At 54.4% G+C, this 13,676-nt stretch overlaps 1 protein-coding gene across 6 annotated transcripts in view; it reads left to right on the plus strand.

Moving 5' to 3' along the window:
- Positions 1 to 13,676, plus strand: part of RAB11FIP3 (RAB11 family interacting protein 3) — a 40,147-nt gene that overhangs the window by 8,075 nt on the left and 18,396 nt on the right. For 2 of the 6 annotated variants that reach the window (XM_015877191.2, XM_015877192.2), the window contains exon 3: positions 6,958 to 7,049. In XM_015877191.2, coding sequence (XP_015732677.1) covers positions 6,958 to 7,049 — 92 coding nt within the window. Of the gene's footprint in view, positions 1 to 6,577; positions 6,714 to 6,770; positions 6,791 to 6,957; positions 7,050 to 11,227; positions 11,337 to 11,478; positions 11,711 to 13,676 lie in introns of those variants that run through there. The other 4 variants (XM_015877194.2, XM_015877197.2, XM_015877196.2 and 1 more) reach the window with 4 other exon arrangements.

Raw genomic sequence — 13,676 nt, forward strand, 5'->3', positions numbered from 1 at the left:
CCTGATGTAAGATTAGTGGTTCCTGTGGGTTGTCCAGGTGGTGCTGATTGCTCAGAGCTGTGGCTTAAGGAAGGGCACAGGGGGGTGGCAGTGTCCCAGAGCACACATGTCCCATGTGGTCCCTTCATGTCCCACCCCAGCATCTCAGGCAGCCTCACTAATGAGCTGGGTGCTGATTTGGGAGCAAGGAGGTGGCGCTTTGCTCCCCACACATGGAGGGAGAAGGCAAGGAGGAAACCTTGGACCTCACAGTGCCTGCCATAGGGTTGGGAAGGGTTTCTTTCAGGGGATGTTCTGCTTTCCTTTCCCTTTCCCCACCTCCTGGAGGCTCTCCCTAGGGGGAGTAGCTGTGATTTCCCTCAGCTCCTATGGACTAACTTGGCAGCCTGAAGGCATGCTTACAAAACCAGCAAAACCTGTATCGTCAGCTGCTTTCCTTACACCTGCCTCCATGTCCCGCTGGCCTTTACACACAGGGAGGATGCTGAACCCTCACTATTCCCATACCAGCTGCTTGAGCTGCAGAACACAGCGCTGTGCCATCTGTGGTCTGCAATGCTGTGGGTCTGAGCCTTGCTGCTGGCAGCTGCTGTCCAGCTGGTGATGCCAACCATGGGGATAAGGAGCAGAACAGCTCAGATTGAAACTCAGCACAGGATCGAGGTGTGGATGGCATGGGGCTGAAAAGCCAACCAACCCCCAGGGCTGGAGCTCTGGGCAGTGCATTGCTGCAGGCAGGGCTGGCTGCTGTGCTCAGTTCAGGTTAGTGCTGTGTGAGGCAGGGCAGGGTGTGTTCCTGGAGCCCTCAGCATCATCCGACCGCTCCGCACCCCAAACAAAAGGAGCTCTGTGCAGCCAGGGCGGCCCTGAGCCATCAGGGAGGGTCAGAGGATGGAAATAGTCAAATCTTGTTTTTTTTCTTTAAAAGAAAAAAAAAAAAAAACCCCACAAAAAATATTGAGCTAAAAGCTCTTTGGATTTGGAAAGATGGAAAATCCAGCTGCGGAGCCAACACCCAAACCTGGAAGCTGTAACGGAGTTCCTGCCTGCGGGAAGCGCTGGCTGCAGTGAGTGGGGCACTGGCTGGGGGATGCTTGGGAGCTGTGGGGCTGGGAGCTGTGGGGCTGGGATCTGTGGGGCTGGGAGCTGTGGGGCTGCCACGGCTCTGCCCCAGCTCTGCAACACACCACTGTAGGTATCTGCCCCATCTGACAAGGTGTGCCACCACCTGGTTCGTGTGTAGCACCTTTCTTTGTAAGATCTGCATTGCGGATGGCTTCTGCTCTGTGCTTTCCTTGCACGGGGATAATTCCAGAAGCCGAAGCGTGCATTCCCTTATATGCTCCCAATCCAGCAGTTATGTGAGGCTGCGTTTGTGCAGCAATAAATATGGCAGTGTTTGCAATGGGATGCTGCTAACGTCAGAGCCTGCTGCTGTCAGCAGGGCTGCCTGCGCCCCATTTGCCGTGGCAAGGAGTTTGCTTTTTAATAGGTGAGACCTCACCGAAGCCCAGCAGATGGAAGGAGAGCTCCTGTGTGCATTGAATGACTTGGAGAGCATCTGGCACTGCTGGGAATGCTTCGCACTTGGGTGATCAGCTGATCTCTTTATCCCTGCATTGCTGCAGTCAGTGCCTTCCCACTGGTCCCACCTTCCTCCCATCAGGGAGACAACTGGTGGCTGCTGAAGGGAGAGCAGATGCCTCTTTGTGTTGGGCCGTCACACACAGCACCAGGGCTGCCATGAATGGGAAATCAAGGTTGATTCATGAGCAAGAATGAGATGGGAATTGCTCTGATTGCATCTTGCTCTGCTCTGGCGTATTCTGGATGAGGAGTTTGTGACGGTAGCTGTTAATTCTGCCACCGAAAGGAGTGAAGACTTAAATGCTGTATTGAGATGCATATCTAAGGGGTGGAGGGGGGGGTGAAATCTTCCTGCTCTTTGTAGTGCTGCTGGTTGCAGATCAGACTTCACATCCCCGCCGTGCAGAGGGATGCACTGAGCGGTTGCTTGTTAAGGGTGGAGCCCATGTGTTTGCAGTGTGTGACCCCTCCTGCTGGGAGCAAGAAGCTGAGCCTTTCTTGGAAGAGCTGAGCTTGGTTTTCTCTTGAAATAGCACTGCTTCAACTATTGGATTGGATACAACTGAGCCCGTCCCTTTGAGCCAGCTTCTGCTGCCGGACACGTGCAGCTGCTGGGCCAGCTTCAAAAGGGATGCTCCCTCAGATGCCTGTTGCCAAACCCTTTATCACCCCTTTAGAAACAAGGAGAAAGCTGCACCTGCTTGGACTGTGCTTAGAAATGGTAGCTCTGTGTGGCTCCTGCCTTGCAGGGTTGGGGTTCTGCAAGCTCCAAGTGCTTTGCAAGGGCTGACATGCTGCAGGGAGCACTGCTGGCTTGTATTTCCCTTCATTGACGTAAACAGCCGGGACTGTTCCTGTCCGTACCTTGGCAGCTCAGAGGAGGGTTGCATCAGAGCTGAAGCTGGCCTGCCCCGTGCCTTAGCAGGGATTTGGTCTTCCCCAAACCAGCCCAGCAAGCAGCGTGGTGCAGTGACCTACTTTTAGGAGGAGCACAGGAGCGTTACAGTGTCCGGAGGCCTCGCAGCTCAGCCATGGGAATGGCAGGGAGTTACTCAGATGTGCTGCTGTAAAGCTGCTGCTAAGGCTGAGCAGCCCTCGGGCTCAGCAGAACGTGAGATTTGCCCAGGAATCTGTTGGCGTTTTCAGGATTCTTTCTTTGTGGATGTTTTCAGTGTCTGTGCCAGAGGAATTTTGCTGCAGCGGAGTGTAACAGGCAGCACACAAAACCTGAGGGATGCCCTGTTCATAGCAGTGTGGAGCTGCCCCTTGTTTATCATTGCAAGTGGCTGCTCCGTGATCAGATCTTGTCCTCAGCCCTGGGGATCAGCTTGGGCTGCAGCCTCAGCCTAGGTTAAAAAACCAACCCATTGCTTCTCCACTTCTGCTGTTCTGGACTTAGTTTTGTTCTTGCAGTCAATAGAGGTCAGCAGGAATGATGTGACAGCACCCAGCAGGAACGCTTCTGTTGGGCCAGGGGGGACCTGGAGAGCATTGCTGACCTGGAGAGCATTGCTGACCTGGAGAGCATTGCTGACCTGGAGAGCATTGCTGCTGCCACCTCTCAGCCCCTTGGATCCACTCCGAGCTGTAACTCTGCTGAGTTTAAGATGCTTTGAATGAAGCACCAATGGATTTTGGAGGCTGGTACTGCACGCTGCTCTGCCATGGCCAGCAGTGGGGTATGTGCTGCAGTGGACACAGTGTCTCCTGGCAGCACAACCATGCTGGCCTTGGAGGTGTGAGATGGCATGAGTGCTCCCTTCAGACACAGCTCAACATCTCTCCTCATCTGATGCATTTGCTTCCCTGGCTTCACCACAAATGCAGGTTGAGTTCTGGTCAGGACGTTTCATTCTTCTGTCCTCTGAGCTCAAACCCACCTGTTTTATAGATCACTATATTTAGTTTTTACTGCTGATTTTGTAACTTACCTAGATTCAGAGGCGCTGCACTTATCTTGGATACAGTCCTCCAGGTGTTTGTAGGCACGGTGCTGCAGGATGAGATGGGGAACGTGGGGTTGGTTTGAGCTGGGTTGTTTGATTGCTGCAGATGGGAGCTCTGAACTGGAGCTGGGTTGGAGGTCAGCAATGGGACGGTGCTGTGCCATGGCACAGGGCTGGCAGTGAGGAGGCAAACAGCAGCTTGCTTTCTGCCTGGGAGAAGGCACATTTGGGCTCCTGGAGTGGTGTTTTTATTACTTTTATTTTGCACATAGGTCTAGGTATAGGCATGGTGCATTGCCACCATGGATGCAAAACCCCCTGAGCACTGTCATGTTTCACACTTGCCTTGTTTCCAAGCAGCCCATGGAGGCAGCTCAGCCTGCAGTGGTTGCCTTCTCTATATCCAGCCATATCTTCACGCTGCCTTCCTGCTGTCTGTGCCGGCCAGCTTTATTACCGTGCTGAATAATTCAGGTCTGTTAGCTGCACGTAATCCATACTGTTGGGATCGCTCTGAGTTTGTGGCTCTGTGGCTTGCAGCAGGATGTGTTGGCAGATGACTTAAATACTTCTGAAAGGCTGTGTTTTTCTAGGTCATTCCTACACGGAGCCGATAAAACTGGCTCTGTTTCTGACCCGTGTGGCACTCCAGCTCTTCACTCAAGGTGCCTTTTCACCCAAACGCTGTCTTTTGAAAGCAGTTTTTGCAGTCTATTTCAGGAGCCCTCTGTGCCCCGCTCCTTCTTTGCCTGCAGCTCTACGCTGTGCTGAGGTTCCTGAAAAGCCCATCACAGCTCCCAACCCTTCTGAGGAGCATTGAGACGATGGATGTGTGGGGGAAAAGGGAGCACTGTGGCTGGACCTGCAGCAGTACGAGGCCAGGAGCTCCCATCTCCGGGCTGTGCTCAGTGCTGTCTGCCTGGGATGTGATCTTTGGTGGGGTTTGAATGGTCCCATGCTGGGCTGTGGGGAACATCAAGGGTATGAATAGGTGTCAGAGTGATGCTGCAGAGGCCTCATTGTTGATTAAATTGATTTTTTTCCCCCCCAGTTTCACTTTAGCTTCACTGGGTGAGGGAAGGAGGATGCTGTAGGAAATCAGGGCTGAACACAGGAGGTGCACATCTGCTTGTGGTGGGGAAGGGATGTGGCATAGGCTTGGAGGAGAGCAGAGTGCTGCTGGGGTTTGTGCTCCCACCCATCCCTCACTGTGTGCTGCTGGTGTGGGGCTGCTGCTGCCATCCTGCACCCCTCACCTGGCAGAGCAGTGAGGGGCTCTTGGGTTTGGGGCTCCTTTGGATGGGAATTTGGAAGCTTAATGCAGCCTATTGAGCTGGGAGACTCGCAGGCGAGCTCTCCATGGCAACTCTACCCTATACACAAAGCACCATATGGCTTTTTAGGAGGGGGAGGGAAGGGGTTGAGCAGAAAATTCAACCTTTGTTGTTTGTTGTTTTGTTCCTTTTGGCTCTCCCAGTGGAGCAGGGGGAGACGGGAGCATCACGCGCTGTCCCCGGGGTGTGCCACCAGCAAGGGACATCTCCAAGGGTCCCCCTTGCTCTCAGCGATGGAGCTGGCCGTGCAGATGAGCCCTGCTGGTGCACGGAGCAGCCAGATGGAGCAGCCAGCCTTGGGCTCACCCGGTGCCAAAGGGCTCCTCAGTGCTGGTTTGGGCAGAGCTGTGCTGGAGGCAGCTGATGGCAGCGAGCTGTTTGCCCACGCTTTCTACCTCTGCTTCCAAAGGGAGCTGGCAGCTTTCTCCTGATTGCAGATCCTCCCTTTACAAGCCCCTCGGGAAGGAACGAGCTGAATAAATATCTTTATCTGCGTCTGTAGGAAATCAGGAGCTTTTCGTGCCTCTACTTAGAGGGGGAGGAAAAGAAGCAATGGAGGGATGAGCGGAAAGGAGCTGCCTGTGTCTGGCTCTGTTGCTCCAGGGCATCCCTGGCTCCTGGGGGGGCTGCTGGCCTCAGTCATCAGGAGAGGTGGCTGTTTGTCCCTGCAGTGTGTTGGCAGTGTGATGCGTTGTGGGCTCTCCTGGCAGTGGGCAGAAGGTTTCTTGGTAAGCCCAAGGTGTTTCTCTGGCTATACAGCCAGCAGGTGCCTGTCCCCATCCCTGGTGGGAGCTGCCACTGAGGTTGCTCTCATGTCTGCATAGCGAGCAGATGATTAAAGAGAAGGCTCAAGTGTGCACTGCATGGTGCTCTGCCCAGGGAAAGGTAGGTGAGCGTATAAGAGAGAGAGCACTGAGCAACGTGCTCAGGGGCCCCAGCAGCAGGGACTGAAGTCAGAAACTGCAAACAAGAGCATCTTTCATCTGCTGGAGCCACAGCCCTGCAGCAGGTTGGTTTAGAGCAGTCACCGTGTGCCCCTTTCTGGAAAAGCAAAATCTGCCTTGTGCCTGGCTTTGATTTGCAGCCAGATCCATGGGCTCAGGGCTCATGTCAGTCCTTGTACTGTCTTTCATGGCCCCAGGTGATGGGAGTGCATGGGGGCAGCAGGTGAGTGGGGGGCTCTGCTGCCCTGTGCCTGCAGCACTTGGCTCAGCTCTGGTTGCATCCCCTCCCTCCTAAACCCATGGGATCACAGAGCTTCCCTGGGAGCTCAGCATAGCGCTGCCTGGCCAGGCTTATGGACACGGAGCGAGCACGGCGCTGCAGCGCTCACAGCTCCGAGCTGTGTGGGTTCCAGCCTGCTATTTATTTTGGGACTGCAGCAGCTGATCTTGATTTGGTATTTCCAGTCTGTGATGTAGGTCGTGTGCTGGATTGGGCATTAGCTGTTGCTTGAAGGAGCATGGGGAATTTGTGATTCTCTTGCTCTGTCAGAGGGCTCGGAGCGATGCTGACCCGCGTGGCTGCAGCTGCATTTGGGGGTGGGAGAAGGAGAGGGGGGTGGTTTTAAAGACACCTCCTTGAAAGCTCCCATTTTTGCTGTCCTCCTGCGAGGGCGGCTCCTGCTGTGCCTGGGCACGGGAGGAACAGGCATGACAAGAGCTTGGGTGCAGCCTGCCTTCCCTCCCCGCTGTTCCCATGGTAGTTGGCTGTCACACACAGAACAAACGTGTTCCCTGCCCACAGCGGGATTGGAGCCTTCTGGGAGAAGATTAAGAGGATGCAGGAAGCAGAGATAGGGAAGAAAGCAGGAGAAGCAGCAGAAAGCATGGTGGGGTAGGGCCAGGTCCGTGCATTGGCCCCATAGGAGCAGCAAGGGGCCACGTGGCAGCAGCACCCCAGTTGCTTTCCGACCTTGTGGAGGTGGGATGCCTGGAAGCAAAGGTCCTTCCCAAAAGCTGAGGGTGCCAGCGTGTGCAAAAGGAAGTTCTCATCCTTCTGCTGTCATGCTTCCCTGGTCATGACTTCCTTGGATGGAGTGGGTTTCCTTTTGGTGAATCTCCTGCTTTTTTTTTCCTTTTCCTCTGCAGACCCTGACAGCCAGCTGTATGATATGGGATATAACCCCGAGGAGGAAACCCCGGCCTGTCCTGATGAATTTGATGACTTCGTCACGTTTGAGGCAAGTATGAGCACCGTGGTTGTGTGTGTGCAGAACAAGTGGTGCACGGGGGGGTGGGCTGAGGGGCAGGGATTGCAGCAGGGGGCTTAAGGGTGGATAACAAGTGAGTTCTGTCATCTATAGGCCAGAGAGTTTGCGTGAATTTGATGTATTTAAAGCTGGTGTTTGAGCAAGAATCAGCTTGGTGTGATGCTGTCTGAGCTTGTGGGGTGCCAGAACGTGGTGCCATAGGGCGGAGGATGGAGATGCTCTTTGGGATGGGATGGGCTTGGGCTGGGTTTGGCTCCGTTCTGGGGTTTCTGTTGTTGGACAATGTGAGCCCAGGTTTGAACTGAAGCAATTCCAGCTGCAGGGCGCAGACATTGGTGCTCAGTGCTGTGCAGCCAGCAGAAAGTAGAACCAAAGACTAAATGCAGATTTCCTCTTCATTCTTGGGGTCGATCAAGGATGCTCAACTGATGCTTCCTTCTTTTTGCTGAAGCTGTGGTCTCCATCCCTCCTCTCTCTCCTGTATTTCTTAGCACTGGAGCAAGTTGCTGTAGTGTCCCCAGCTAAAAGGAGCTGCTGTTATGGGACCTGTTTGCTGTGGATGGGGTTTGCAGCTTTGCTTTCTTGGCTTCCCCAGTTCTTGCTCTCTGCCCTCCGGCCCAAAGCAGGAGGTGCTGCGTGTGCTGCTGCCCCATGTGGGCACTAAATAGCAGCCTTCTGCTTTTCTTTCTTCAAGCTTTTGTCTTCAGGATTGTGACTTTTGTTGCTCTTGGTTGCATGGTTTTACCATACAAGTAGTTGTTTCCAAAGGGCCTTTCAACCTGTGTTGCATTTGTGTGCAAATACACACATCCTTGCTGTACGGTCTGTTATGTGCCATATAACTGAATAGCTGAAGCTATTCTTTCAGGTTTCCTGGTGATACAGTGGGTGTTGGGCAGCTCGTTTCCCCTTGTTGGTGAGAAGCACAGGCCTGTTACTGGGTCACCTTGTTTCCAACAGCCATTGGGTCCCCCAGTGTGCACCCAGCCTGGCACAGGGTGATGCTGACACCCCAACCCTTAGGTGACCAGAAGGAAAAGGTGATGAATCCTGAAACATCCTTCCTAGAAAGATGGAAATGGATCCTTGTACTGAATTCAGGCTGATCTTCAAAAGATAGAGCTCTGTTGGTGCCTTTGTTTAATGTGCCAGGGAAGAGTTACCCTTGTTGTCTTGGAGACGTGGTTTGGAACACTGCAAGAATTTCATAGGGATTCAGCAAATGGGAACGTGATGGAGAAATACGTGAAAATAAACGGGCATCGTGGGGGGGGTGTGCTGCCTTCTTATCTCACTGAGCTCTCACTGTGTGCTGTGCTGTGCTGGGGGTGCTGAGCTGAGTTGGGCACCCATCTACACAGCCACGGAGCTGAGAGCTGCTGCTGTATGGCATTATTGTATTGGGGGTGTTGGATGTGCCCCCCCTTAGCTGTGCAGATTGACAGGGAGTGCCCAGCTCTTGCAATTGCTGAGGCCTTGACAGAGAGCATTTCTGCTAAATGTTTGTTCAAACAAGTGTAAACAAGTGCTTTAAGCAGCCTAAATGAAAATGCCTTCTCTTTGTTAATGAGGTTGCTCTTCTTGGTGAGTCATCCCTCCCCTCTTTTGCTGGCTGTCATCAGAGGGCTGAACAGCAAGGAAAGCCCTCAGCATCCATCCAGCACTGGAGTCTTACAGCTCTGCAGAACCTTAGAGTCATTCAGGTTGGAGGTGACCTCTCAGATCCAGGTCCCCACCCCACTGTGCCCACTGCCCACATCCCTCAGTGCCACATCCCCACAGCTCTGAACACCCCCATGGACAGTGACCCCACTGCTCCCTGTGCAGCAGTGCCAGCACGTCACCATTCTGTCTGAGAAGGAACGTTTCCTAACACCCAGCCTGAACCTCCTTGGTGCAATTTGAGGCCGTTGCCTCTCATCCTAGTAGAGCCAATGTTTGCATTCCTTGCAAGGGCATAAAAGCTTCTTGATGGGGGCAGGGTCTGAGCTTTGTGCTTCACACAGGGACCCAATTCAGCTGTCTGTGTGATATCTCAGCTTTTAGTTCTGCAGCCCTGGGTGATGCTTTGCTCCCTGTTTGTGGTGGAGGTGTGATGGCTGCAGGACAGCTCTGCTTTTCTGCTGGGATCTGCCACCTAATGATAACCACAGTGATTTGGCTGCACTGCCTGCATCCTTCATCCCAAAGCAGCCTGGAGAGAGCTTGGAGTCTGCCCATCCAGCCACCTGAATCCTTGCCTGCGTTGTTCCCCCAGGCTGTGAAGGTGAAGCATTGCTGCTGAATAAGCATAGGTGAAAGTTGTGTGAGCTTGAACAGCACAGAGTCATGTGGGCCAGTCACTTTGGAGGTGCTGGGACTTCTTTGTAATGCCCAGCAGGAGGAAAGGTGCATCTGGGGCTAGATGCCTGCTGTGCTTTGCCATAGAGCAGGGGCTCTCTCCTGGGGTAGCTGAGCCCACTGGAGCAGAGTGGAGCAGATCAGGCTGACTCTCCTCCATCCCTGCATTAATAGAAGGACTCTCCCAAAATGAAAGCAAACCACAAAAATGGGGCGTGCAGCCACAGTTCCTCTGGGATTGGGCATGGAGATGTGTGAACTTCGGTGGGTCGGAGGAGAGGCAGCGTTGGTGCACAGCTGTGCTCCAGAAAGGCTGCCCAGGAGCACAGCAAACAGCAGCAATGCCAACTTCAGCCAAGGGAAGGTAGGGAGACCTTTATGAGTTGGGCAGAACGGGGCAGCTGAACTGCAGGAGGTGAATGGAGGTGCACGGTGCATGCAGGGCTGTTGCCATCTGCTGGGCAATCGATGGGGCAGCCTCGGTAGCAGCGAGGAAGGGTGTATCAGATGCAGGAGGAACTCATGGCACAGTGGGAGTGGATCTGGGCAGGAGAGCGGCCCTTGGTGAGGTCCCAGGGGTGGTTTTATGGAGGGGAACCCCAGCTGTTCCCAACCTGCCCGGCCAGAGGCACAGCACAGCCTGTCGTCACTCAAAACTGTTGCATCTGTTGAAGGTGTAATTTCTTTTCATGCGGAGTAACTGAGTTCGGTGCTTCTCAAAGGGCAGAAGTCACAGTGAGGCAGTTTAAAGCCACGTTGTTGAGTTTCTCCAGCAGCCCAGAATGACTGTGAGAGGGACCAGAGATGCAACACAACCCAAACCATGAGGTGGGGATGGAGAAGCTACAGCTGAGTGAGTGCTGCACCACCACTCAATGTGCAGCAATGAACCCCCAGTGCGTTGACCACTGCTCCTGTTGGCACATATGGGGTGGCTGTACCACCTATTGCAGACCCACCACCCCATCCTGGATCATGGGGGGCACGTGGAGCCCTGAAAAGAGCAAAGAAATGTCTGTTGCACAGACCCCCAGCCCTGCTCAGAGAGGGTTGATCTGACACGAATGGCTCTGAGGTGGGATGCTGGAATTAAGGAGTACAGTGAGAGATTGCCACAGTCAGAAGAGATTCTGGTGGGAACGTTTGCTTTGTGGATGATAAGGTGGAAGGAGTTTGGGTAGCGAAGACCTTGCAGCTTTATCTCCCTCTGTGAGCACAACTGTAGGACTGAGTGGGGGGAGCTGGGCTGCAGCACAGAGGACGAGCACTGTGGGGTCACAGAACCTTGGTAAGAGCTCAGAAAGTGAAGGTGGTGGTGGTTCCTCATTGCGGTGCTGTGGGTGTATCTGAGCCAGGGCTCTGCTGGGGGCTCCCCGGGGTCCTGCAGCACAAACAGGGGCCAGGAGGAGAGTGTGGGTTAAACCATCCCTGTACTGCTGTGCTCCTTAACCAACAGATCCTTAGTGCTTGTGCACAGAGCACAGAAGGTCAGTGCTTATCAAACACTGAGCTTCCCCTTGGCACCGTGCACCAGGAAGGATGTGTCCCAGGGAGAGCACCAGCAACCCAGAGTAAATGGGGAGACATGGGTTGTGAAGGGAATGGAAGGGAACCTGAGTCCTCATCTGGCCTGGCTGAGGGAGAGGGCAAAGGTTCTGCTTCTGTAGAGCAGGAGGAAACCTCCTGTGCCTTGTGCACTGTGCTGGGGGGGGGAGGTGGGAGGGTCCTCCTGATGTGAGCAGTTTGTTTGGGTCAGTTCCTTGGAGCTGGGGGCAGAGCAGGAGCTCTGTGTGCGGTGTTGGGGACTCTGTGCCATGGGGACGGGGGGTCCCACACTGTGCGTCCTGCTGGGCACAGCCCGTGTTGGAGGGTGATGTCAGCGCCCGTCCTGGAGTCACCACCTCTGGTCCCTGCCTGGTGAGCAAGACAAGCTTTGTTTGTTTCCCTGTTCGTCACTATAAGGAAAGAGATTGTATTTAACATTTAACTATTCACCAGGAACACCCAGAGAGAGATACATCCTGGGAGCCTCTCTAGCAAGGCTGATCCTCCTGGGAAATAGCCTTTCTAATCAGCAGTAGGTTTACACAGCAAGCAGTGTGTGCACCTGGAGCGGGGCTGGCTGGAGCACAACTTGCTTTTATTTTGGTGGTCACACAGCAGGGAGCGAGCTGAGCTCACCCACTGTTATCAGGGCTGGAGGTCAGCAACAAAAGGCACTTTGTTCCCGACCTGTTTTCCTCCTCCCTGCCAGAAGGAGCTGGGTCCGGCCAGGCAGGATGTGCCCGCAGGTGAGTGCTGGGCTCTGGCACGAAGGAGGGAGCTGGGGCTGCAGGGCAGGCACGCTATGGCTCGGGCTGTCCCTGGATTCAGCATGGCCAGGAGCTGGGCTGGGCAGGACGGCAGGTATGGGTGCTCTGGGTGGTGGGTTCTGCCCCATGGTGTGGGTTGGCTGGTTTTGCTGATGGATATTCTTGTTTTGGTGTGAGTCAGCATTGCTTAATGCCAGTGCTTGTGTCAGGCTGGCATTGTGGCCAGGTGGGGGCTTGGCTTTGCCCTGAGCCAGGTGAGGGTTCTCCAGCTGCTCTGCAAAGTGGGTATCACCTGGATGAGCAGCAGGAGGCAGCCCCCATGGGTAAGCCCTGCTGGTGCAGACCCTCTGCGGGACTGTTTGGTGGGGAGGGGATCCTGCCAGCTGCCGTGGGGCAGGATCGGGTGGGACTATAAGCACAGCTTGCTTCCCTCTCCCCTTTGCATGGGTAGAAGCCAACTTAAACACACTTTGTGTGGAGCAGGGAGGTGCCTGTCCCCAGCACCTGGCCAGGATTACAGCCAGCCCTGCAGCCCAGGGTTGGTTTGTTGTCCTCCTTCCCCACTGCACTCAGCTCTATGGCTCCATATGGAGCAGCCATCCCAGCCCGGCTCCCCCAGCCATGGGATGGATGGGGCAGTGCTGGGTGTCCTTGGTCCCTTCCCACCCCCCCGTCCAGAGCACAATCGGAGCCACCATTAATCACAGATAAAGCGGATGGGAAAGCAGTGTTGTTCTTCCCTTTCCTCCCCCCACCATTTCCCTGTCTCTGTGGCCAAGGCCAGCAGTGCTGGACCAACCCACCAATGGCACTGCTGGGACACAGCTGTCCCACACCCTGCCTCTGGTTGCAGTGAAGACTTCACTGCCTTCCCAATGCTGATCAAAGCAGAAAAGCAAACTCTCTCTGCAGCCCCTTGTGCCTTTTCCCAGTCACTTGGAAGCACAGAAGCACGCCCAAGCGTGTGCTGCTCCCGGATTAAAGCTCCACGTGTGCTTTTGTTGCACACCCCATACAGCAAGCAAAGGAACTGAGGACTTTAGGAGAAGCTCTTGTGTAAGGGCATCATGATGCCTGCAGCCCTGCTGTGCTGCCCAGGTGTGTTGGGGTGGTGATGTGGTTTATGGTGCATGGCCCATCCCTGCTCACTCCATGCAGGTGGCTCCCAGCACCCCGGGCTCCTCTCCCCTTTATAAAGGGGCTTTTTGAATCAGTGTTGTTACAACACTTCTGTATCCAAAAGTGCCGTTAAATGCCTGGAATAGGTGCAGATATCTGCAGCATTGCCAGTCTGGGCCTTTTTTTGTCTGCTTAGAGCAAATCGAGCTTGGCTGGAGGTGGCAGTGGGATTTGTAGGGTCAGCGCACAGATCAGCTGTTCTGGGGCCATAAAAGAGCTTTCTGAGATCTGCAGCTGCACCTTTGCCCAGAGCACAGGGCTTTGGTTTGGCTTGGCTTTGCTTTATGGTGCGTTCTGCCAGACCTCGCCTGGGCCTCCCTGCTCGCCTATCTCCTGCTGGCATCTCTGCTGGAGGTTCGGTTCTTTAATCTGTGATGCATTGTAAAGCAAAGTTCTCCACGCTGCTGCTCAGGAGGAGAACTTTGTTTCGGGTTTCACCTGCCCCGTAACTCATTGACTACACGGGTTTGATTTTAATAAGGCTAAACAGAAGAAGGATTAGAAGGGAGGAACGAGTGTTTGGTGCAGGGCACCGTGGCTGTGGGAGCAGCTGGGATCTGGGACCATGTGCATGTTTTATCCCCAGTCCAGCACATCTTTCCCCTGCAGGCAGAAGGCAGCTCTGCTTGGGGCAGCAGGTGGGCACACAGGTACCAAGTGCTCCCTGCAGCTGCCAGATCCCTTTGCATGGAGCATCACAGAGATTGGCCCAGCAGCAGGAACTGGAGATGGCTTTAGCTCCCCAGATCAGCATCACAACCTGCCC

This window comes from Coturnix japonica, chromosome 14, assembly GCF_001577835.2.
Source record: "Coturnix japonica isolate 7356 chromosome 14, Coturnix japonica 2.1, whole genome shotgun sequence".
Lineage (NCBI taxonomy): Eukaryota > Metazoa > Chordata > Aves > Galliformes > Phasianidae > Coturnix > Coturnix japonica.